Here is a 26,318-nt window from a genome sequence, read left to right as displayed (position 1 = left end):
GCACATATGCATAATTTTAACTTCAGGTTTGGAACATTTCTATCCTCCCTTTGATTACATTTTTATAAAGCAAAGATTGTCCCCAGGCCAATTTATGGGGCAAAGATACATCAATGCCTCTTGGGGAGGGGGGGGGAGATTTCTGCCACCTTGAGAGCTTCATATGGAAGAGGTACATAGGTTGCCGAAATCCATCCAAAATTTGTATTATCCGGTACGAAATGGGCCTCTTTTCACTGGAGGCACAGATTCTCTGGAGAATTTGCTTTGCCACAAATTTTAAAATTTGAGGGAGTAGGGACATCAAAAAATAGCCTGAGTGTCCTGTGAATAAACTGTTGGGGTATGACTTGATGGTTGTACCTTGGGATTGAGACAGTTCAATTGCGCTGATCTAGTAGATCGGTTAGATAATTTGCACACCAGGTAATTGGGTGTTGAGTTGGATAAGCGCTTGTGCGTGGGGGTCAGGGTTTTGAGCAAAATTCTACTTCTGAGACAGCCATCAGGCATTTCTGAGATGTGGTGAGATCTAGGTATGTTAAAAGCCACTCTAATGACGTTATGAAGGACCTGTAGCTTTTTTAAATTGCGTTTGTTTGCGCCTAGGTAGAGCGCATTACAGTAACCCAATTTGGATAGAATGGGTGCTCTAGCTAGTGTGAGCCAACTTGTTGGTGAGAGGACAGGTCTGCATGAGTTCATTTACAGTTATACCCTGTAGCTGAGGCTATAGTGTTCACTTGTTTCGTCAAGGTTAGGGTAGATGGAAAGTGTCTTGACGTTTTTTGAGACTGGGGTGATTATGCCGTCTATGGTGAATGAATTGAAGGTGGTGTCTGGCTTAGTTTGGGATCCTGTCAGTAGTTCAGTCCTTGTGGTGCAGACCTTGTGACAAACTAGGTTCTTATAAGTATTTTCAAGCCAAGATTACAGGTAACTGAGTTTGTGCACAGTATCTCTAGATTCCTGATGTGGAAGGTGGGTTACACCCTATTAAAATTTAGATTGGACCCCCCCACCCAAACAGCTTTCAGTTCTTGGAGGGAGGGTGGCTTATTAAAAACAGGCAACTTCTTGGCGGAGGGTTCCCCCATCTCATTCGAAAGATGCAAGTCAAAATTTGGGGTGGGTGAGCGGGAACAATTCCATTACACCCAAATCCAGCATTGGCTGTCTCAGGACAGTCTGGGAGAAATGCGCCACAGTTAACAGCTCTGGAAATATCCCTCACAACTCCAACGAAAAGAAGCAAAACCTCCACTCTGTACCGTCTCCTAGATGGGGCCGACCTCTCAAAAAAAGAAAGGTGCTCGAATGGGAGAAGGACCTGGGTCGGGAAATAGATGTTGAATGGTCAAAACTGGGCCAGACTGCACAAGAGCTCACAATGCATTACAAATGGGGAGGGAGGCTCCAAATCCTGCTAAGATATGTAACCCCAGTTCAGCTCAACAGAGCCAAACCAAATATCCTCGACCGCTGCTGGCACGGCTGCCCCGACCCTGGCTCCCTGTTACATATGGTTTCGACTTGCCCGAAGACTGAGGCAACTGGAGAGAGGTGATAAAACACATCGGGGAAATTTTCGGCCTGTCCATACCCTGGGATCCTGGAGTTATTCTTCTGGGCGAAACGGGGGGTGGAGCACTCAGTCTTGGGGCATGTTCCCCGTTTGTGTACCCACTTACTCCTTGCAGCAAAAATTGCATTGGCCCGGCTATGGAAAAATGAGGACTGACTTTCAGTAGCTTTATGGTGGTCCAAGTGTCGGGACATCAGTCGCCGAAAGTCACTGCAATCCGCACAGGCACTTTCAACAGGGCCTTATCGCAGCTAAGTTCCCAGCGCTTACGAGAGGACCACCACTCACTAAGATGGATCCAAAGCAGCCCGCTCTACTAACTCTGACTCACTAATTCACTAAGACTGAGCAGGCTCGCGGACAATAGAGAGCAGGTTGTCGTCAGACTCTCCCTTGACATTCATATGGATCTGTTTTTGAGCTGAAGCAATCAATGATCACTTATCGTTTCTATCTTTAAAACTATGGAAAAAAAATTTGATTGGATAGCCTGCCCACTACGGCAAATGGGATTAAATGGAAAAGTGAGGATTTGTTTATAAACCTTTACGGAGGCTCCACTGTAAATGTTCTATGGCATGTATGCTGGGCACATCTTTATAGTAAACCCCTATATCAATGTATGGTTGTACATTCTATAGTAGCTGAAAATGTTTTACTTGCCCCCAAATGTTTCTTTTTTTTTGTTTTAAGCGAAGCAGGCTTGTTTTTGTTCAATTATGCACCATTTTAAATCCTTATTTTAAGATGTTTTTAGATTTCAAGTAATGAATTTATGATTTTGTGTAAGGTTTTAAGACCTAGTGGGCCTTGTGCACGTGCAGAGACGCAAGGGGATAAGTGCAAGGTGTACCAGGAGGGAGGTGCTGGGGAGTGAGGAACTGTAAGTGCATAGGTGAGTGGTCAGTTGCTACAAAATGCATGCCTTTGTTGGCATAGGCCAGTGGGTGCCAAGGCCAGTGCTGGGGGATGGGCGGAGGCTAAAGACGATTGGGTGTGGGAGGCCGGGCCCAAGAGGACAAGGGCCCTGGTCACCAATTTCAGCAACTGTGGTGTTTAGAGGACAGAGTAGTGCAAACGGAAATCTTGAGAAGATCGGCTCAAGACGAAGACGGGGTGGGGGGGCCTCTTCCATAGAAAAGAGCCTGCCTGGAAAAGATCAGCCAGCAGCTTGCTTTTGGTGAAATGCCCAACGCACTGTTCTGGAGGAACGTAAAGATCTGGAGGGAGAGCAAGTTGTAGATGGCATGGTTCCCGGAGCAAGTTGTAGATGGCGTGGTTCCCGGCCCCAGGGATCATGCCGGCTCTAAGCTGTGAACTTTTGGGGCTTAAGATAATGGCTGAATTAACGCCTAGATGAACATGACCTTCATAGGGTGCCACCTCGGCGCACACTAACACCTACCCACAGTATTCACGCAGTTGAGCGTCGGGGCTATAAATCGAGCGCAAATAAATTGCTGCAGATCGGAACCTTTTAGAACCCTTTCTTAAAATCAAGATTAATCATTTTTGTTGGGCTATATCCATGACCCCTTTGCCCCCTCGTGTCACTTAAACCAACCTAGGTAGCAGTTAAAGCACGCTTGCCCTGCTGCACCATGTGAGAGCACTGAACGGCTGCTTTAGCAGTTTTCGAGGGCATAAGAAACTAAGCAAAGTCCACGCCTTTTACGGCTTGGTCAAGATCTGACGAAGACCGTAAGCATAATGTGTATACCCCCAGGCAATAGCCTGCTGACCTTGTTTGAAGGTTTGCTATGGTAGAATTGGCAACAGATTGACGAGCCAGTGACGCTAACCTGACAGTAGTTCTATCAACTAGCCCTGTGTGCTTTAAATAGAACATAACTCATTTTGGAAGTCACAAACGTGGCTCCTTTGGATGCCTGGAACTTTTTGTTTAAAGATGTCTTTTTGCTGGCTGCTTTGTAAACAATGTTAGACCCAACCAATGTGGGAAGGAATATACCCTGGAGCCCAAACCTTTGCTGCACTTGATAGAGGTAAAGGCGTGATATGGACAACAATCCCCTTATCTCCACCTTTTGCAAGGCTGTGAGACTCCTGGTCATCAGTCATTCGTGCCTAAGGCGGAGGCTCAGGTGTTATGGACATAAACGTATACTAGTTGGGGGGGAGGGGGGGGTCGTTCTTGATTCTTGACTACTTGCTGTGAAATATACACTTATAATTTGAATGCATTTAATATGATCCCTATCTGTTAAGTAGAGCAAAAGCAGATAAAACATCGGACATATTAACAAGATTGTCGTATGTGCGAAGAGCATGTTGAATATTCCAATAATGGAACACGTGGTGTTTATTCAAAAGCATGGGAAACGCGTCTCCAACTAAGCTGCATTGCACGCCTTACTCTGCTTTATGGCAGTGGGGAATCCATTTGTTACTCCTGGCTTAGAGAATGGACAGGCATCTGTTTATTTGGACCTGGCTGTCTCTCGCTCACTCCTCGCCAGCCCCTCTCGCTTCAAAACGCAGGAGTCTGCTGTTCTTGTGTGTTTTGCTGTGCTGGGCCATGTAATTGCAGTAAAATGGCTGCCCTGCCCAGCAGTGTGGATCAACAGTAAATGTGTGGCATGTCATCTTCCTTTATATGGGTTAGAAACTGATAATGCAGAATCCCATTCTTCTGTGAGCTGTTAGGCTTTCTGTATCAAAAGGTAAAATGACCTTAACTAGCGCTTCTCAGTGTAAACTGAGACCCAGGTGCTTCATCGCAACCCTTTCGCATCAACTGACGACTTTGTATCAGATGGCAATGCTGAAAGCTGCCCTTTTGTGGTTAACCAGCTGAGACAGGAAATGCACCATTTCCGTGTTGGCTACACTGGGGCCCTGTCTCATGCTTGCTTATAGCTCTTAAGACCGGGGCGCACAACTGATGTTGACAGAGGGCCGAAAGTACCTTACATGAGGGCTATACTGGGCCTAAAAGTGGGTGGGACATGTCGGGAGGCTTTTCCAACCCCCAATTTGTATTAAAGACATAGAAAAATTTTGAGGTAACGATTTTTATTGCATTTTGTACTATACATTTTCCGTTATCATTTTTCAATTTAGTTATTTATAGTCTGTTTAATGAATTATATATTTTATTGACCCTTGATTGGACATTCCGTTATTTTGGACTGCTATAGTTTACTGTTTGGGTTGCCCAAGAGGAGTATGGCCTTCGTTGAGTCAGGTTTCCTCAAAAAAGCAAAGGATGTACATCTCCTAACTGTGCCTGTTTTAGCTTTATTATTGAGTTCACTCTTGGAGTGCAACACTATACCCCATGGCTGCAACCCCCAACCAAACACTATGCCCCATGGCCCCCTCACCCCCAACCAAACTATGCCCCATGGCCCCCACGCCTCGAGCAAACACTATGCCCCCTGTCCCTCATCCCCAACCAAACACTATGCCCCAAACACTCTCAAACATGCACCCATACAGACCCGAACCCCCCCCCAACTCGGCACTCTCCAGCATACACCTTGCACCCATACAGACCCGAACCCCCCAACTCGGCACACACTCCAGCATACACCTTGCACCCATACAGACCCGAACCCCCAAACTCAGCACTCAAACTCTGAAGCATGCACCCATACATGCATCTCAACATACACAACACAAACATACAGCAGAACAGACCTGACACACAGACCACTTACCGGAGACGTGCTGGAAGGCAGGTAAGCTGGAACGCTGGCGCGGTAAGTGGAGTGGTACTACGGCTGGCGTGGCCAGCAAGGCTGAGATGCCTTCCCGGCATCAAGCCTTACTGGCCATGCCAGCCGTAGTGCTGGCACTCCATTGGTGCAGCACACATGCAGTACATGGCTCGTGGGAGTGACGTGGTGCGTGTGTGCTGAGCCAATGACGGCCAGTGTTTTGTCCGGCCCGGAAGACAACAAAGACTTTCCTAATGGAGGGCGGCCGATGCTGCTTGCGGGCCGCCCTCCATTAGGAAAGTGTTTGTGCCTGGCGGGCCGGAAAAAACAGCATGTTGTGCACCCACCCATGCTCTTAAGAAGACCTAGCACACACATGCGCCTTTATAGTGTTCGTCCCATCCTAGTGCACGGGTTGTATGGGCTATGAAGACTGTCTTTGATTGGTATGGGTTTCTGCCTGCAGGGGTGGGGGGTGCGGAGTCAATTCTTTGTGATGTGCACTGGGCTGTGTGATTAGCTAGCACTGTAATGCAGAGTAGATTATGATCCCTGTTATCGCTTTGGTTGATGCTGAAGCAAAAGCAGTCATTATCCTGGTGCGAACAGTCAATGCTCTTTTTTTAAAAAATAACAACTCAAATAAAATGCTATTTTTAACACTTGGGAATCTCCCATTATTCCAAAACCTGACTAATGCAGTTTATCCTCCTGTCCATAGAATGCGTTACGTCGCTGCATACCTTTTGGCTGTCCTTGGGGGCAATGAGAGCCCGGGCTCAAAGGACCTCCAGAAAATCCTTGAAAGCGTTGGAATTGAAACTGATAATGAACGCAGCAATAAGGTATGATCTTAGTTCTGTGTTGGGGACTATCTAGCTTACTCCCAAATTCGTTTGGGAAATTCTGATCTGCATCTTTCACTGTAATCGCTACCCTTTTCTTTTTCCAAATGCAACCATGCTAGGTATGAGGAGCAATATTTTCTTTTTGTATTTTAACAAAGGTGCCATTTCTACTAGACATGGCTTGAGTGGTGGGGGTACATTTGATGCCGTAGCATGCCTAGTGTGAAATATTTGCGTGTGAATATAAGAGTGTGGGGTGGAGTTATATAATGGTGGGCTGTGACCAGACATAAATGATATATTGAGGGGCCTGGTGCCAGAATGTACATTAGTGAATTTTGTGAACCATTATTGCAGTCATCGCTCAAGATTTTGGGTAAACCCCACCTTAGTAAGACAATCGACCTACTCAGAGTTGGTTTGAAGTGCGAACATCACACATTTTGGATTGGGTTCAGCAGGACTTTCCTTAAGAGGTTTCTGCCAAGTCCTAGATGGGTCCCTGTTTTTGGGGTACGAGCTCGGGTTCCGTGGGGGGATATTGTGGTGAGGGAGATGTATTCATTTTTAATTCTTAGTAATGCGCCATATCGCCTGGGGCCTCAAAGTGCACACGAATAACACGGTAAACAGCAGTGTCATTTGCAATGGAAATTAGATGGAAGGTGCATTGAAGGTTTTCAACTTATTTTAGGATGGTTGTAGTACTTTGCTCCTATGGAGGCAGGGGTGAGTTTCAGTTTAAGAGCGGCCATGAGGCAGAGTATGGAGATCCAAAGCTTTACGTGACTAATTTATTCATGAGACCAGTCTCTTTGCATGTGACAAGATTGCCTGTGGTTCGGCTTGACCCTGTGTCCCTGATCTCCCCCTCGTGGGAGGCTGTGAACATGGACACGTGGTCGCTTAGTCTTTTCATGGGGCTATTTACCCCAAGTGTCTGTCTTTAGCGATACAGGACAGGTTAGCCTAGGTTCGTGCTTCAGTCGTCAAGATTATCCACATACATCCAGGACATTGTGGAGTTATTTAGACTTGGAAGAGATACCACTGACACATTCCGCTGAATTACACACTTGACATATACGGGGTATCGGGTTAAAGGGATGGTCTAGTAAAAATTTTTATTTAAAAAATAGATAGGCCACATAAAAAAAATACTAGCATCCTCCGTTTTAAAACTTCCTATGTTGAATTTTGAGCTATTCGAAAAAGCAAGCACAGGGGCGCAGCCATTTTGTGAAATGGAGGCCCTCCTGTGCTGGCTTTTGCGGCACTAATGAAGGAAAAGCCAGCCAGCTGTAGTAAAGAAAGTCTACCGCTGGGTGGCTTTCCCTTCATTAGTGCCAGGACGCGGACCGGAGACCAGAGCAGGAAAGCTGCAACTGAATCTCGGTGAGTGCTATTTATTTTTTTTACTAAAAATAAAACCGCAGCTTTAAAAACTTATGTTTGCGGTCGCTTTTGAAAAGTCCGCAAACAGAAATACAACGTTATTGTGTTGGAAAACGCTGCGGTTTTTCTTTCCAAGTTTCTCGGGCTCCTCCGGCTCGGAGGAGCCTGAGAAACTTGGAAAGAAAAACCGCAGCGTTTTCCAACACAACCGCGTGTGTTTCTGCCTGCTGTAGCTATCACTTTGGAGACCCAAAGTGAAAGCCACAGCAGGCAGAAACACACACGGTTATGTTTACATGCCGTGTAGTGTTTCTACCTGCAGCTGATTTCCCATTTGGGGATCTCGGGCTCCACGTGGGGAGCCCGAGAGCCCCAAATGGTAAAGCAGATTCAGGCAGACACAACGCGGTTGTGTTGGAAAACGCTGCAGTTTTTCTTTCCAAGTTTCTCGGGCTCCTCCAGCCCGGAAAACTTAGGAAAAAAAACGCAGCTAGTGCTTATTTTTTGTAAAAAAAATAAATAGCACTTACCGAGATTCAGCTGCAGCTTTCCTGCTCTGGTCTCCGGTCCGCGTCCTCCGAGTCCTGGCACTAATGAAGGGAATGCCACCCAGCGGTAGACTTTGTTTACTACAGCTGGCTGGCTTTTCCTTCATTAGTGCCGCAAAAGCCAGCACAGGAGGGCCTCCATTTCACAAAATGGCTACGCCCCTGTGCTTACTTTTTCGAATTTTGAGCTTGAATAGCTCAAAATTTTACATAGGAAGTGGAGGATGCTAGTATTTTTTTTTTTTTAATGTGGCCTATCTATTTTTTAAATAACATTTTTTACTAGACCATCCCTTTAAGGAATTTAACATTACATCCTACCTCCTTATACGCATCACACTAGCAGAAGCAAATATGGTATTACATAGCATCAAACAATAAACAAGATCACTGTGCAAAGAGCATGTTTGAATAAATGAAAAAACAGAAGTGGTGGTTTTACTCCAACGGCATGAGTGACCTGCATGAGTGACCTGAGAGTTATGCTATGTTGTATATGCTACACGCCTTTGTCTCAAATACACCCAGCAAGTCCCCGCTTCAGAATCGTTTTGGATCAGGGTCTGCTTCGAATGAAACAGCCTTCTGAGGTAACTGGTTCTGCTTGGTTGGGCTTGCTATCCTTCCCGCTGCTGCGGACCCTTCCACTGACTCGTTCCCAGCCCTACTGGCATCGAAGAATCTGCCTATGTGCCAACTATTTAAAGAGTGTTTAGATTTGTTCAGTGACTGTCTTCATTATATTTAATGGGCTTGTGCTCAGATGGACATGTCACTTGCTTCTAAAGTCTCGCAGAGCAGGGAATCTGTGTCTGCATATTTCCTGTCCTTGCCTCTTTGTGCAGTTGACTCAGGAAGCTACCCTTTGTGGTTTCGTTCTGTGCTGGAGCAGAAAGACAGAACTTCCTGGCCTTTCATTCAGGCAAACTATTTTTTGAAGCAAGTGTATGCACCTGCTTGCCTAAAGCATGTGCTGTAGACAACCGTTCTGTTCAAGGAATATGCTTAGGAACTTGTCATTCATAATTAACATTCGCTATCATTTCTGGATACCTACAAGTAGCCTGATGTGTAAACCAGCTGTCTTACCTTGGGCTTATTATCCCATCATGACACACGGGACTGGGATTTGAACCTGTTTTGCTCTGCATTGTCTTGCTACCAAAAGGGTGCATTGCTCCTGACCTGTTGAAGTCGGGTGGAATAACAAAAAGCAAAACAGCGTAAAGGAATCTGCAATGGCCATCGTCTCATTTCTGGTGGTTGGCTACATATCTGGGACTGGCTCACTGAGGCAAAACAGAACGCAACTGCCATGAGAACATCCTTCAAAGGGGGAAATGCTTTTTGGGGACTCATTGGAGAAAGCGCATGGCCTTTAATGTGGATAAACATCTAGGGGCAAATGTGCAGAAAAACTGCCTCAAAAGCTGAGGCGTGGTCATATAGCGCTGGAAGGTCCAGCAGGCAGGGATGAGTACTTGGCAGAGGTGAGTGGCCAGATGGGGATACCAGATAGTTTGTCTCCCATCACTGTCTTCAGGAACAATCGATACGACTCCACCCAGGGGACGGGCAATAGTCCAAAACATGCGCTACTTGCAGGGGGGGGGGGGGCGATTGGAAGAGTACTTTAACTGCAAGATTCGGGCGGAAATGTATTACATTCTTTCCTGCTGTGCGAAAAGAGTTGAGGGTTACCAGTGTTTTAGGCTTTCACCTTGGTGCTGAGGTAGGTGCACCCACACATGAGGTACCATTTTTATTGGGACACCCGTGGGAACGCGGGGCGGTAGGCCATGTGTTGGCGGCTTGTTTCGGTGGGTGAGCAGAGTGAAATGGGTGGACATTTTTTGCCACATTTCGGACTTTGCCGGGGTGTCTGGGTAATAAATTGTGGGCCGATGTCAGACCTCTGCGGGTTCCCAAGGGTGTCCCCTTTTTGGAAATGCATGGGTTTCCCTGTTTTCCTTGGTGGCTTTCCTTGGTGGCTTGGACACCCTAGGTTCTCCCCAAACCCTTTGGGGGTTACAAGTGGTGTAGCCTTTCCTTTTGTGCCCCAGTAGGTGCACCCACATGTGAGGTACCATTTTCGTCGGGACACCTGTGGGAATGCGAGATGGTATGACATCTGTTGGCGATGTGTTCCGGTGAGTGGACACAGAAATGTCTCTGAAATTGGCTGGAAATGAAGACCATTCTCATACATTTCGCTCTGGCAACCCACCGATACATGGCCTACCTTCCTGCGTCCCCACACGTGTCCCGATGAAAACAGTACCTCATGTGTGGGTGCACCTACGGGGGGGTGGAAAAGGGGTAACTCACTGGTAACCCCAAGCCTTTCGGCACAGCACATTTTGTTCATGTGGGCAACCTACAGATTTGGGTCTAGGGTGTCGAAGCGAGCAAGGAAAACGGGGAACCCCATGCATTTCTGAAAAGACACCCGTGGGAATCCGGAGGTCTGACTTCTAATCGGCCAGAATTTATTACCCAGAACCCCCGGCGAATACCCACATGGGATAAGGGTGCCCAAGGCCAGGGATATTACTGCCGACTTTGCTGGAGCCCTGGCTGCCCTGCGTTACATATTCTCCCCAAAGGGAAAAGCTGTAATGCAGCCCAGCCACAACTCCAGGATGGTTGGAGTGGATGTCCCTGGCCTTGCTCATCTATGTACCATGTAGGTGTACCGTCCTCTAAGCACAGCAGCAGCTCCAGGGAGCCCCGGCAGGATCCCCATTCCTCCTTTGAGGTGACCTATTACATGGCACAGCCAGAGGTGGAGCCTGGGCTTGCAGGCAGCCAACCCACATGGGAGGGGATCCCCTCCCAGGGAAATGCCAATGTTCTGCTGGCATGGGGGCAATTTGTGTCCCAGCCCACCAACATCTGCCCATTCCTACCCACACCACCAATCCAGCCCCAGTCTCACCCACCCCACTGACAGTGGGCCCTAACCATAGAATAATAAAAAAAAGTACTCGCAACGTTGCAGCTAGAAAAAGCTGTAAACAAAACATGTTACCTACGGTCACACCAGCAAAAATATCATTTTCAAACGTGTCTTCTCCCCCTCCCTGCAAGCCATCCCTGGTGGTCTACTGAACCTCACTTCCCCAGTGAAACCCCATTTGCCCCTTCCTACAGGCAGATATCTGCCTCGAGGCAGGCCTGCATGAGGTACCACTGCCACCTATATTTGGTGAGGGCCCCCAAAAAATTGTGGTACTGGCCCCTCAGTGGGTGGGGCGGTAAGGTTTTGGCACCCTGGGGCCAGATTGGCAAACCAATGTGCCCCTCTGCGCCAAGTTTAGTAAATGGCAGGCCGCCCTTTAGCGGGGGCTGAGGGGCACACTACACCGCTGGGGAATTTTCTAACGTGGAGGGGGGGAATTTTCTAACGTGGAGGGGGGGGTGTACCTCACCACCCCACCCCAATTGGAGGGTCAGCACATCTCATGTAGCCCTCCCTGGGGTCAGATAAGTGGGGGCTGTCCTGCACTCTTCCCTGGGCTCAGGGTCCCTTTCTAGGCACAGATATCTGGGACAGGCCCCCATTGGGTGGGGCAGTAGGGTGTTGGCACCCTGGGGCCAGATTGGCACACCAATGTGCCCCTCTGCACCAAGGCAAGTTTGGTAAATTTTCAAAAAATTGAAAATGATACATTACACTTAAGGGCGGGCTGAGGGGCACCCTAAACCGCCAGGTAATTTTCTAATGTAATGGGGGGGGGGAGTGACCCTCTCCCCCACATCAAATGCAGGGGCATCTCATTCTGCCCTCCCTCGGGGCAGGTGCCACTTCCTAGGAGCAGATAAAAGGGGTGCCCCTATTTCCCTGTGAGGGCTACCACATTTCCATAAAATAAATCTGGTGGCTAATGGCCCCCACTCCACCCAAAATGTTTTATTTTGCCCCCTTGCCTGGGGGCAGATGGTCAGCCATCTGCCAGCAGGGTTCAGCACATGTACCCCCGTGCTTTGGGGCCTGGGGGGGGAGAGGGCTGCTCACTAAGCAGTCCCCCACGTCACAAACATATCCCTGGTGGTCCAGTGGCATTGCTGGGCGCGGATCGATCGCTCTGCACTCGATCCGCAGCATGCTGTCACAAAGGGTGTTGGAAAGGGGAGGATCTCCCCTTTCCAAGGACACCTCCCTCTTATCTCCGGCTTGAAATACATCTGGAGATCGAGGGGAGAAGGGTAATTTTCCCTGCAGCAGCCTGAAATAGCTGCTGCTGTGAAAATTAATTTCAGTTTCACGTCGGCGTATCACGCATGCCGAAGGGTAACTGAAGGTAATCCAGCCCCCTGGCAGTGAGGGGGGGGGGGAACCTCCCCCTCACATATCCAACCCCCCCGGGCTTACAGTATTGTGTGCAGGGATCACACAACTAAGTGCCGACGAGGTATCTCGTCCTTGGCAACAGGGGGTAATCCCAAGTACGAGATACCTCGTCCTTGGCACTAAAGAGGTTAAATTTTGAAATCACAAAACCAGCCAATCGTATAGTAAAGCATACATGAATTTGTATGTTTTGAGATTCAATAGCAGAATTTTAATGAGTCCTAATCTCCTGGAGCTATTACTACCTAATGGTATGCCAATGTAATGATACAACAGCGCAGAGAGGCAAGGACTCCATGCTAAATTCTATATCTAATCTAGTGGTCAAATGGTTATTTATAGAGCTCTTTTGGCAAAGCGCTGTACATAGAATATATATCACAATTACCACCAAACCAAAGTCGATGTTCCTTTATCGACCTCGAAAGGATGAAAGGCTGAGTTGGACTTGCTGGGATTCGAACCCGCAGCCTACAGATCAGATTGCAGCAACGAGTGCTCAACCGGCTGAGCTATCTTATTGGCTAACATCCTTCAGAGGTTGGTTAACTGAGTATCGACTGAGGTATAATGATCACAGTACCTAGATGTATGACAAAGCATTTATGGAGCTCTTCATAAAGGTAAATTATCACAGGGACAGCTTTTGCTGAGTTTCTATTTCAATTATGTAATTTGTTTTTGAACGGCGCTTGCACTTACGTTTTGGATGTTTATTTGTAGTCTTGAAGAGTGTAATGACAATTACTCACCCTTGAGCAAAGACTGCTGCCACTGACATTTATAGTAATGGTACCCCATTGATTGTAAGGTTGAATGGATGTAAACTAGACTGTGCATAGTCTTCATTTTACAGTTTATAATTGGACTGTAAATTAAATCAGAAGTGTAAAAATGATCTGCAGCTGCATGATTATGCACACATCACAGGTTTGCTTTCACTGGAAGAAAAGCACAGCTTGTTAAAAAAATTCTCAATTGCAATTTAGTTTCCATCTTAATTATGCAATCCTAAAATTCTAGGAAAACATGCAGTGCTTCTGAAGCTGAATGGAAAGAAACCATTCCTTATCAGTGTGCATTTTTTTTTTTAGATTCACAAGCCTTCTGGTTTCTGTCAAGTAACCTGACCTTTGCAGTGCCCTCTGCTCTAAACCTGTGTAAATGTACCCAGGAAAATAATAAAGCTGGCATATTCACAAGATTTTCATGCGTAGAGGCCTGGTTCACTCCTTATCTGGAGCCTTGGTCGTGCCCAAAAATGACCTGAGTTCTTGACGGAGGACTGAGCCTCCCTCATGACCCTCACCAACTGTTTTATGCCGCTGGCTCCCAGTATGCCCCAAATGTCACTCTGGGAACCCCCACCTGACAGTTGGCTAACTTACCGTCAACCTGCTCTGCTGCAAAATGCCCATGACCTGATGCACCCTCTAATCCTGCTCTTTTGCTCCTACCCCACCAATGTCATCTTGGAAATGGCTCACTCCCTGTACACCCCCAAACAATTCTTGTATCAGGCGCTCGAAGACACCTGATGCTGAGGCCAACCCGAACGGCATACGACAATCTATATGCCACAGATGGTGTCACAAGTTAGGTAAACGGACGCGAATCCTCATGTAAATCAATTTGGTGACACGCCGAAGACAAATCAAAAGTAGAGAACCACTCTGCATGTCCCCTCGTCAAAAGCAACTCTGTGTTGAAGAGGATGGCGATCTACCCGAATACTGGCATTAGTTCCCTAAGATGTGTAGATCAACCCCATCCTGTTTCCGAACCAAAACCACCAGTAACCACTCCAAGCTTTCTATAGCCTCTGTAATCCCTACCGATTTTTTTTTTTACTTTTCCAATTCAGCTTCCAAACGTTCACTGGCCAGAATAGGAACTACTCTGACCTTGTGTACTTTTGGCACCGCCCCTTACTTCAAAACAATTTGGTGTGAAAATCCTGCAATAGCCCCAGTCGCTTAGCAAATAACGCAGGATACCTGTCGCACAGAAATTCTGCTGAAATGATCTCATCCGACTCCCTTCTCAACACAGGCACTCTCTTCCCATATCAATATCAAGTGCAGCCTGCTTGTCCCATTCCAACACACTGGCACCTTTTGTGTGCTAAACCCTTTAAATTCTCACCCACTCGTACCCCACCACCTTTATTGGTGCTTGGCCATACACACTTGGACAAATGTCGGGAGGCTCGATTAGACGGCTTTCTTAAATTTCTCCTTGTACACTTCTGGCGAAATCATGGTATACAGGGAGCCAGAATCTACCAACATTTCCAAACAGTTTACAATCAAGCTGTCCCTTTTTGACCTCCCCACCGACATTCTCTCATCCCATAGCCATCAAGGGTTCCAGAACACCCTGGACCCCATCCGGTTCCATCATTCTGAAATTCTGTCTTGTGCGTTGCCATCCATCCATGTTTGCTCTACACATCCTGGCGTAATGTCCTCACCTTTCACCACCTGCAATCCACAGCCCACGCAGGACATTCCTTGGCTCCAGTGGGATGACTGGACCAACCACTTTAATTTTTTTTTTTGTATACATGCTTCCCTCATCCTGCCACTAGTTCACCCTGCTCGGTTTGCTGGATTGCCTCTCGGGTGTCCAATTTCTTCCTGGCCTCACTGGTGCCTTTCTTAAATTGTGATAATACTGAACTCCCTTGGCTATGCCTGTCCATTTTCTCCGTAACCACCTGGATGCTGGCATGCACTCCTCTATTACCTTGTCTAGTGGTGGGTCTCTTTCTAGCCAGTCTTTCCCTGACTTAGAGTTGCTGGTCGTTATCGTGATTTGGTCCCTAATGTACTCGTCCAGGATACCGAGAATTTACACATGGCCATAAGCGTGCTGTGATGTAGGCGTCAATCCCTTCCCCAACTCTTTGTGCCCTTGAAGTAGTACTGGTCAAGTACTGCGTTGGGTCTTTCAAACCGCCCTTCCAGAGCCGTTTCGTATGCACTCAATACTCTCCCCCTTCTCCGCCACCCCGCACATTCACCTCCTCTCCTGGGAGATCTCTGAAAATTCTGAGCCTTTTTGACCCAATGCAGTTAAAACAACGCTGCCTTTTTCCCGTCGCTGTACTTCGTCCCACCTGCCGCTTTCATGTACACCTTGAAAGCATCGCCCATAAATCCCATGGAACAGGTGGTTCGCCTGGGGACATCAAAAACTCTGGAAGGGGCCTGGCATTGCTATGCTGCATGCTGGCCGTGTGCTCTGCTAGTCCAATTTGCCAGTATTGCTTTACTATGGATTAGGGTGTGTCTGTGCCCTCACTTTGCCAGTATGTGGTAAGTGCAGCTTAAAGCACAGACAAGGGTGTCTAGTGCAGGAAGGGGTTAGGGTTACAGATGTAGCCAGGTGTGTGGCTGGGTGGGCAGGGACCTGGGTTTAAAAATTGAGGGTAACCAGGTGCTGAAGCATAGTTCAGCAGGGGAGAGGAATATCTTGAGGTGCTTCTGGAACCGAAGATGGCTCTCCTCGTTGCAGGGAGGCTGTTCAGAGGGAGGAATTCTAATTCTTTTAATGAAGTTGGGGACCCCTAACAATGCCTGGCAGGCCTGCACAGAAGGGCCAATCCACTTGAACATTAAGATCCGGACATCTGCCAAAGCTATCTCATTTTGTGGTGATTTTACTTGCAGGTCAATTCTAGGCCCTACCTGGTCTTTGCCTGTGCTAATTTATGAACATCAAAGCCATTTGGGTATTGGGGCATGCAAGGTATCTTGTTGGTGAGAGGACTCGCAGGCAGCACCACTGCATGTACAACAAATGCTTGAGTGTCAAGGCCACATAACTGGTTAAGAGGAACACCCTGGTGCGTCTGTCGTTTAGGCTTCCTGCATTCGTGGAAGATTAATTGCTGGTCACCGCCCATGGATGCATACCAACCACACTTGCCTTGTTGCAAATCCTCGCTGAGGTGTGGGTAAATTACCGTTTCCTCAGTGGAGCAAGCGGTCTATGTCTGGATTAACGTCACTAACTTTTGGTGAAAATCCACGCGTTTCCCCCATTTGCGCGAGGTGTAAATGGATCTAGTGTATGCAACGAACTTGTAGACCCTCCAGTATAGATGCGACACCGTTGATCCATTTGTTTGGCTTTGTTTTTAGCAAAGGTGCTTAATTTCTAAAACTATGGCCAGTACATTGTTGGCCCACGAGAGAAACCCAACTTGTATTAGCCAGTTTCTGCTGCAGTGGTGGCCCCCATAGTTAGCCAGTGGCGCTCTCTGCATGGACTACCTATGAAAGGGGTTAAAATATAAAAAAAATGTTTCTGCTGTCCCAACATTTTGTTTCCTTTGTCTACTTCCTCCCATCGCTCTTGGTACTACTCGGCAAGTTCTGTTCTTGGGGGCGGGTGGGGGGGGGCGATTAATGTGTAGTGTATTTTCTCTAGTGGTTTTGACTTTTTGGCTGACCTCCTGCAGGAATAAAGTTTGAAGGAGCTTAGATAAGAAGCTTGAGTTGCAATTTTAACACAACATGCTTTTTTCGTAAAGTGGCTAATTATGAATTGTATTCTAGGTAATCGATGAACTGAAGGGTAAAAATATCAACGACGTCATTGCCCAGGGTAAGTTTTTTTTGTGCATTTTTTTTCTCCAAGATAAAATTTCACTTTTTTGATATGCAAGCAAGAGAACGCTACCAACCTTTGTAGTATTGGCTAGGACGTCCTGTGCATTGCACTTGGTGGTATGCCGAAATAGTTTAACTCCACAATCTTGGTCTACAAAACTTCTCATTCCATAAGTTTTTAAACTACATTTAACTCTGCACTCAATCTCATTGTGACGACTGCATCGCCACACCTTTTCCAGTCATCCATCCACCACCATAGAGCTTCCCAACTACCAGAGACCACCTGCATTTCTTATGCTACAAAAAGATCGTGCTCCTTGCTACTCCACTGGCCTTGACCAGCCATATCCTCATATTGGACTCATTTTGTTTCCCTCTGCTCTCAAAGCAACGCTCGGACATATCCGCCCACCCCCCCCTAAGAACAGTGGTTTCCTTTGCCAATTACTGTGCCCCTACTTCTCCACTTTGCCAAAATAGACACCTTGTCCACCTTTCTAGTTCTCCTACACTCTCCCTCATTCTATCCTCCCATCTCCCCCACACTACTTCCTTCTCACAATCCCCCTCACTGAATTTCCAGTCCTTGCTTTTCCATCAAAGTTCCAGTTGACGGCTTTGAACCAAGTTTAACTGTCGCTACTTTTCCACAGCAACTGCTCTCGTTTTACCGACCAGTATTCCTGCCATTCTTCAATCCTCCAGGGTTGTATCCAGCTGCATAGTTCACTTCTCGACACTCCCTTGCTGACTCCACTTCAGCCTGCACCAATTGCCCCCACCCCATTCACCCATGTTATTGCATAACCAATTACTGCCATCTGTCATTGGACCTAATGCTGAACTCCATGAGAAGTCCTTTCTCCCTGCTCCCCTCCCATAACGCCTCACCCATGGCTTGCATTCTTAGTTTCATGACAGCTACCTGAAACTCCTCCAGGTAATCGCATCAACCTCTGCCAGACTGATCCTTCTAAACTATCACCTGCTCCACTAAACAACTATTGTGCTCGGTAAACTGGACTACAAGCTCACGTCTTGGTCTAGCCCTCTACTCTTTTGCCCTCTTAAGCCAAGTCCAACTTTTTGGAAAGTACTCTTTCCAACCAAGATCCTCCATCTGACTACTAACAGTAATTTAAGGCTCCCCATGAAAAATAGCTTTTTAAATTGCTGCAGCTAGTCCATAAAACCAGCCATGCTCTTGCCCTCAATACCTCCCTGACTGCATCTCCCTGTAGCTGAACCCTCTGCTCCTTGTTTCTTTACAACCTGTCCTTGCACCGCATGTGCTGCCTCCAACTTCACATTTTCCCCCCATACTTGCCCCGCTCCACTGGAATGCTCCTTCCCCCTCCCTTCTGCCATTAAAGCAGTAGGTTTATGGGGACTTTTGCAAAACGTCTCAAACTCCACCTGCTAGAGATTGAAGGATCCCTCTTCCACTCTTCTTGCCTCATAAGCCAGGCGTGTGCACTTTGAACCTACAACTTGACTACCCAAAACCAGCTCCTTTTTGTATAAAGCAACCATTGCATATCAGTCCCTTCAGACTGCTGTTCTGTTGCTGTACTATTGCATTCAATTCAGTCAGCTGTCCAGTGTTTACACCACCTTTTCTAATGTTGGAAATTGCCCCGATGACTTAACTTCAGGGCTCCAGATTGAATAAGCAGGAGCTACTCCGTATCCAGCAGTCACCGGGAGTTGCCACTGGGGATCGTGGAACTTGTACATAGCGTTATGCACATACCACATAAAATGCAAACCTATAATGTGATTTATGTATGACCCACCCCTTATGCTTTAAATGTCATTTAGATGTGCTCTATCTTGTCCCAAATAAATTTCACATAGTTGTGTACAGCCCTACAGATAAGGGGCGTATTTTTACTCTATGAGAATGGGCAAATGCTCTCAAAAGATGGGTTACTAACATAAAATGGGAAACGGATACGTAGGACCATGTGCCTCTGCTTTCACTAACAGAGCTATATGGATATGTTTGGACCAGTAGTGCACGTACCAGAGGAAGAAACTTATAACGGCCTGGTCTATCTTTTAAATGTGTATGAATAACTAGTTGCAAAGAAATTATTTCGTTTTCCAATTATATTTTTTTTACTCCCCTTAGAAATTGAACTTTAATTTTTACTCCCAAAAAGGTTTTTACTCCACTTCCAAATCTTATCTGGAGCACTGGTTGTGTTCGACATCTGTTGTACTGGGGAGCTGAAAAACTCCTGGTCTGTTGGTTTTAAGATGACCAAGCTCTTCTAGGCTATAAGAAGGGGCTAAATGGCTCCCAGCTCGAACCCTGAAACTTGTTCCCTCCAATACAAATGCTAAACAAAGTCACACTGCCATTATCTTTCACAGTAGTTATCGTTTTATGTGAAGCATTACAGGTGCTAATTTATGGAGATGAATTTGTCTTACTGATATAAAAGCGTGGCATTTAGTGATGTAAGGTTCAATGGGATCGCATTTGGTAATGTATTTTTTTTCCTTTGACTGTAGTCCATTCTAATATCCACAGGTTTGTGCTCGTACCTGTTGGGTTTCGCTTGTGGACAAAATTGAATTGGAAATGCTTTTGGAAAAATAAGCCGGCTAATAGTCTGCTTGTTACTGAGGCTATCCAAACACCACTATTGAAGTGTACGATAAACGCCATAGTATGCTATTCCTCAGTTGTGTACCAGACCAAATCTGGGTTATTTTTTCTAGAGCTACAAAATGTGCGCATATGAGCTATGACATATGTCCTGTTTTTGGTAAAGATGTGGAATGCATTAAGTCAGACAGCCCTAGTGTACTGAGGACCAGGGCTCAAGGTCTTTAGCGCACACTGTCCTACTTTTCGCAAGCACTGACTTGTGTAGCAAGAGTGTTGAAAAAACGTTTTAAGAAATCTATTTGATTTGATACTGAATTCATATTGCAGTTGGCTGTATTGATGGCTTATGTAATCCAGACACATTTGTCCATTTGGTTAGTTAACTGGAACTGCCAATTGTTCCCAGCAAAGGACAAGTGGTTATTAAATCTACTCTGGTGCAGGTGGGCTATGGATGTTAATTTATTGTTGGTGTTTTTAATGTCTGGGAAGGAAGTTCTAGTGTTGGGGGGGTGGAGGGGTGCGCACAGGGCATGCAAGGGACAGGCAAATTGAGGTGGGATCAAGACTAGAATCCAGGAGAGTAGTAAGTGATAAAGGCTGATGGCAATGCCATGAATAGATTGGAGTAAGAGTATTGTTTGGGGGAGTCTTGTTTACCAAGGAATAACCAGCCACAATGGAGGAAGTCGGCGAGAGATTGGTTTACAGAGGTTGTTGCTGAGTTGAGACTTGGTTGCAGAGGAGTGGTCTGAGAGTCTTTGGTTGAGGCTTCAGTAGAAATCCTGGCATGAGGACCAACCTGCGTGTTGGGGGTGGACTGATGGGAGAAGGGGCTATGTGTTGAGAAGTCGTATTCTAAGGGCACTGGGAATGACAGTGCAGTAACTTAAGACTGCTGGCAAAGTACACTTAGGTTGTGTTCCCGGAGAACAGGGGTGTAAAGTGGGGATGCGTTAGAGGCCGGAAGATGGGTGACTTCAGCCTTGGAGGAAGAATGTGGGCATTATCTGGTAAGGGAACCCAAACTAGGATATCCGTTTGGCCAAGGTAGGAGGTGGAGTGATAAGCAGAGGACCAGAGAGTACACCTACTGGAAGAGTAGGATCGAAGGTGCATGTGTTTCAGGAAATGGAACAGGAACCATCAAGATGTAGGTGGCAACGCAGGTGAGAACAGTACCATAACGTTGGGATAATGGCGATTGAGTGAAAGGTAGATGGGTCCAGGAGGAGTATGCCGGGGAGCTTTGAATGCGAATCGGTGAAATGAGACTAGGTAATCTGGAACGCAGGGTCAGGGAAGGGGTGTATTCATACGTTTCCGTGTTCCTGATAAACACTCTATGCTCTATCCCAAGTCTATGCTAAAGCCAAAATCGCACCCAGGTTTAAATTGACAAAAGCCGGTTGAAGTAGTTTTCTGCTCAAAGCAGCACAACTATGGAACCCCCTCCTTGAGGGCGGATTAACACTTGGCTCAGAGATAAAGATCACTACTGCATCTACTGACTAACCTTCTTCCATGCTTCATGATTTCACCTCCCTGACCTAAATGTACATAGATGTTGTATAGCTAATTATATGCTGATTTCTAGCCTTGTACACTATCTGTAATCTGTAACGAGAAGCTGACTGTTTCCTCCTTTTGCGCCCTGATACCCTTCGATCTGGTGTGCATTACAAATAAACCAGTTGGCTTTGCCAATGCTTGTGTTTATAAATGGGCAAGCAACTGGTTGGCATTGTGGTCCAGAGGCTTCTTGAAGATGAGTAGTACTTAAGCTATCTTGGAGCATGTTGGGAAGGGTTCCAGTAGAGGCTGAAGTGCAAATTATTTGGTGGGTTGTGGTGTAAAAGGGGGCAGATGCCAGTTGGCGTGAAGTGGAATTTATCAGTGACTCAAGGTTGAGGTGAATTCAAGGAGGCCCTTTTCATATTCTGCAAGAACCAGCACATTTGGCAGAGGCACAAACCGATCAGCTGGCCTGCATGGTATCCATTTCCAGGTGACCATTTTAGGTTTTATACTTTTAAATGGGAAAATTGCCTGTGCATGGTTTTCCCATTTAAAGCGAATGCGTAACCCTTGGCACTCGGGCGAAGGGCCTGGGAGTCTGGTTATGGCATAGTTGCCAAGGCCCTCGCTATACTCAAAACCTACCTTTGGCTCAGGTTGGTGGACTCCTACTAGCCTGTCTGACCCTGAGCATGGGGGCGATGGACAATCTATTAATTTGTAATTTGCTGAGCACTTCACCTGTGGTTGACTATTTTAACATATTTCAAAAGTAATGTAAGCAGTTGAGGCTGGTAAGGGAACCTCAACAGAACATTGCAAGTGGGTATTTTTAATATGCTTCTGTTTCCGGTTAAGAATTAATGGCTTTGACGGCTTATGCACTTTCGCTTATGGCTCAGCTTTCCCATAGCCTTTTAGTAAGCATTTGTGCTGTTAACCTGTTTTACTATGCAACTAAGTTTATCCTTCTCTATTGCTGGATTCATTAACTTTAAATTTCAAGTGAATGAAGACCTTCCTAGAAATGGCGTGAACAAACTGGTTGTCCCACTCCGGGGAGTTGTATCTGTTCATGCTCTTGTGTAATCGGTATGGCTCTTGGATGCCATGCCAATGTCTGTTGCTAGATAATGCAGAGACTGGAAAATCGAAATGCGCTATAACCACAGCATTAGGAATGCAGCCCAATAACTTGGGTAGAGATATCATTATTGGTGTTATACCGCACACCACTCTGTTCCTTGGACTTGCTAGTGGGTGTTAACCAACTGGTTGTAATGTACCCCCCCCACGCCCGCTTACCAGTGTACTAATGAATACTATCCAAAAAACAGCTGTAAACTGCAAAATGCCGTTTTTAAAACCTGCCTAAAGAGCCAGCGTTCCACTTGGTTAAGCTTTTAGGTGGCCAAGTCTGCTTCAAACAAACCATGTAAAACTAATGATTTAGAGCGGGTCTGTTATGTTATGGAGATTCTCGTACAGCGGGATAGTTGTGTGCTGGAGAAATCCTATTGACGGCTTATTTTTTTTTTTTCAGGTTATAGTAAACTTGCCAGCATGCCAGTTGGTGGAGCTGTAGCCTCGTCTGCAGGTGCAGGGTCCGCCGCGCCAGCTGCTGCTCCTGCTGGTGAGTTTGATGCTGCCTTTCATGTTTGAGATTGGTAATGTTAGTTTTTATGAAGTCTGGAATTTACCAAGGGTAAAGTGGCTAGTATTATACAGTACTCTTCCTCTTTAGTTAACTGCTTGAGTAAACTTTTGAAAGCACTAACTTAATCGTGTGAAGTTCGGCCCTCTTCTGCCATCTCACGTGTGAAGTTCGGCCCTCTTCTGCCATCTCACATGTACTCCTTCACAACTGCCCTCCTGAAGCGGCAATCTGGGGTAAGAAACGGGAATGCCATGATTGCCAGGGAACTCCTCATCCCACTATCTACCACCCAATCAGCTATTCAAAAGAACTGCTGATCAAAAAACTGCTGCAGTAAGATGCTAGAAGAGGCAGGGGAAGGGTCTACACGCCATGCCCTTAATAGAATTCGGACTGTCCTTGAGTAACCGTAGACCTCAGTATTCTATTGTTCAGCATGGAGACTTCATAATGGGAGTTCAAAGCCTTGCTGCCACAATGGAAACGGGAGTATTTGGATGTATGGTAGACTGACTTGGAACCAGTCTCCCTTTGCATGGCCACTTGGCATACTGATATGCAAGGGTGCACATCCCCTAACTAAACGAGCACCAAAGACCAATACCTGAATGCTAGGCGAGGCAATTGTCCATGAGGTTTGTGGATTGAAATAGTTAGTGGTCATTCTCAAGTTGGCACTGGCAGTCTGGTCCTACTCCCAAGACCTCCCTGAAACGAGGACTATGGGGGAGGGTCTGGGAGAAGCTGTCTCGCTAATGGTGAAATCATGGTAGTGACCCCGTTCGGGGTGAAATATTTGCAGCGAGAGCTGCAGCTCTTGCACCTGAAACCCACCTAAATGGTACTAGGCACAATGACCTCACCAGATAGGCCAACAAGTCCGGGCCATTACTAACCAGCTATTCCCCGATCATTTTCACATTCCACAGGCAATATTTAAGATAACAAAGGAATAGCTATTATATACTGCAATCAACATACCCACTAACCTCTCCTTCTGCCTGCTGAGATGGCAGATAAGTGATGTAAGAGGCCAACATTTTTACCGCATGTGCAACATCGGCTAGAACAAGATTTTAATCTAGTTCATTGCAGACTTGCTGTGCGATTTAGTGCTGGAGGTCCTGGTTAGCTGGTGAAACTAGCAACCCACTCCTGCAAAGGCCCATATGACTATGAAATGGGCATGTGGGTTGGGTAGTCTGTCGAAATCAACAGATATGCCTGACCCCTCTTGTCAGAAGCAGATCTCTTCTGACAAAGCACAAATTGAAGGTCTTTGGCCTTACGAGGGGTAAGACTCCATTCCAGAGGAGTGGTAAGTGGTGTATAGTCTTATCTTTTCAAAAGGAGGGAAATGCATAATGCCAGCCAAGCAGTAAAAAGAAATGCCCACCTCTGCAAAAGGGTATGGCATTCACGGAAAAATCTGGGTAACTGACTGTTAAAAAAAAAAGTATCTGCAGGTGGCCTGGCCCGGTACCTATCTCAGAGATTAGAAGACCGCATGCAGCTGCCAATTTCAGCTGTCCTGCCATTGATGGAAGCACCCTCGTCAAGGAATTCTGTCCTATCCCTGTTCGGGAGTGAACAACGGATCAGTTACCTAACCTCATTAGACAGTTGATCTGTTTTCGATGAGGGGCCTTCTGTCCTACTGGCACCTGTTCTTTGTAAAGCATAGTACCACAAATCCAACCCTGTGGTAATCTCGTTAATGTGAACTAATGAGACCCCTGACTTCGTCCAGATGGCACTGCATCTGGCACCCAACCTTTCCAACTTGTACAGGCTCCTAAGCAAAAACCTGAGCGGAAAATACTTGACACCGTTCCAGCCTTTCCTGTCGGCTAGCTACTAACCAAACGCTGCCTTGCTTTCGTCAGTGGGATGGCACACTGCTTGAACATTTTAAACCTCACAATGCCTGATTTTAACCTACTGAAGGACTCGATTACCTGACTTGTTAACAGACCTATTACCTTAGCTAGGTACTTGTAAGAAATCCGTTGCCAGGCTGCCTTTCTGAAATGCTCACATCCTGGACCTAGGGAGGCACAAGGTGGAATAGAAAACCCAGAAGTAGCACCACCACCTAGTTGACGCTGAATCCCAGCCAATAGAGGAACTTCAATTTTTGTGACTGACCCAAGTCATGACCCCATGAAAGACATAACCAGGTGAAAGTTCAAACCACTGATTACACTACTTTACTGAAAAGGTGACCACTCTTCATCATTTTTGCCAGACACCAGGGTGGAGAAGACTGCCTCAAAGGGAGGGGGGACCAGGCAATCTCCTGAATGCAATAAGTCAACTCATCAAATACTGTGGCAATATGATTCAGGTCAGTGAGGCAACCCCTAACTGCCATACCTTGAAAGACCATGGGGAGATGGGTCCTTGCATGGTAAAATCTACTCCGCTAGTCTCGTAGGCAACCACCAGGAAACATAATGCCCTCTGGGGAACACTTGCCATTCCATTTGCCACCCAAGTTCTGAAACTCTGAAGGAACTCAATTGAGTCAGCTTCCCAGTGGTGTCACTAAAGATCACTAACCTGGGGTCCTCCGTGTTCCCTCCTGTCCCTCCACCCCACACCCAACAAGGTTGAAGGAAAATGGGTGGAGAGTAATTAACGACAACCCCAGGTGACCTGGCTTGGAGCCAGTGCTTTTCCAAAGGGTCTAGGTGTATGAAACGCAACCATTGTGAACGTTCACAATCGAAGACAACGTTATCTGCGTTGGGGTAGAGAGGTCACATGAAATCGCCACATTGCACCTTCATGTGAGCAGTTCAATGTTGGGTGGGGAGGGTGGATTTGAGTTGCCATATCCGATATCGGTCCCAATCTATGAAGGGGGAGAGGTTCATGGGTAAGGCCCGAGTGCTCTTTGAGAGCCTAATTTGCATTTATCAAAGACTCGACCGTTTTGTCCTGCTTCCAGTCCTGAAACTTAACTGAGGTTGCAGCAGAACCGCCTGCTCTTCAGACATAGCCCTGGCCATCCCTTCCAGTCTGTCCCCCAGACATATCAATTGGTAAAACGCCCCAAATTACCTTCAAAGTCTTAACCCCCTTGAGCTTCAGAGAGGTCTAGATTGGCCCCAAAAGGTACTGCAGTGCATTTCCTGTATGCGCCCTGCAGCACACTTGGAATCATTTGACAAATTATAAAATATGAACAATATGGAGTCATTATACTGTTACCAGAGGTAATGGAAAAGTTAACAAATTAGACTAATCCATGTTAAAAATGGTTCTCTTACGGTCCCCAAGTAAACTGCATACGGCAAGACTAAGATTGGGGAAGAAACCGTGTTTGGTAGCTGGATTGTGGGTTTTGTAGTGCATTCATTGAACGTGTTATCAAGCAGTAAGAGTACTGAATAATCGGGAAGCTGTGCTTATGTACTGGAATTAGAAAGTAATGCGTGGGGGTTATTTTGTGCGGGAGCCTGAAACTGCTAATCTCATCATGC

The 26,318-nt window shown here is 46.5% G+C and overlaps 2 protein-coding genes across 4 annotated transcripts in view; one reads left to right on the top strand and one right to left on the bottom strand.

Annotated features, from left to right (window-relative positions):
• PIDD1 (p53-induced death domain protein 1) overlaps positions 1–26,318 on the bottom strand; it is a 602,358-nt gene that overhangs the window by 375,013 nt on the left and 201,027 nt on the right. The window lies entirely within an intron of this gene.
• The window catches only part of RPLP2 (ribosomal protein lateral stalk subunit P2), a 31,962-nt gene that overhangs the window by 5,390 nt on the left and 254 nt on the right, over positions 1–26,318 (top strand). The window contains exons 2-4 of the mRNA XM_069624028.1: positions 5,990–6,113; positions 16,979–17,027; positions 22,717–22,806. Coding sequence (XP_069480129.1) covers positions 5,991–6,113; positions 16,979–17,027; positions 22,717–22,806 — 262 coding nt within the window. The 5' untranslated portion in view covers position 5,990. The remainder of the gene's footprint in view (positions 1–5,989; positions 6,114–16,978; positions 17,028–22,716; positions 22,807–26,318) is intronic.

The sequence above is a fragment of the Ambystoma mexicanum genome, chromosome 11 (assembly GCF_040938575.1).
Source record: "Ambystoma mexicanum isolate Mex_15411 chromosome 11, UKY_AmexF1_1, whole genome shotgun sequence".
NCBI lineage: Eukaryota > Metazoa > Chordata > Amphibia > Caudata > Ambystomatidae > Ambystoma > Ambystoma mexicanum.
This window is presented reverse-complemented; position numbering and strand designations above follow the sequence as displayed.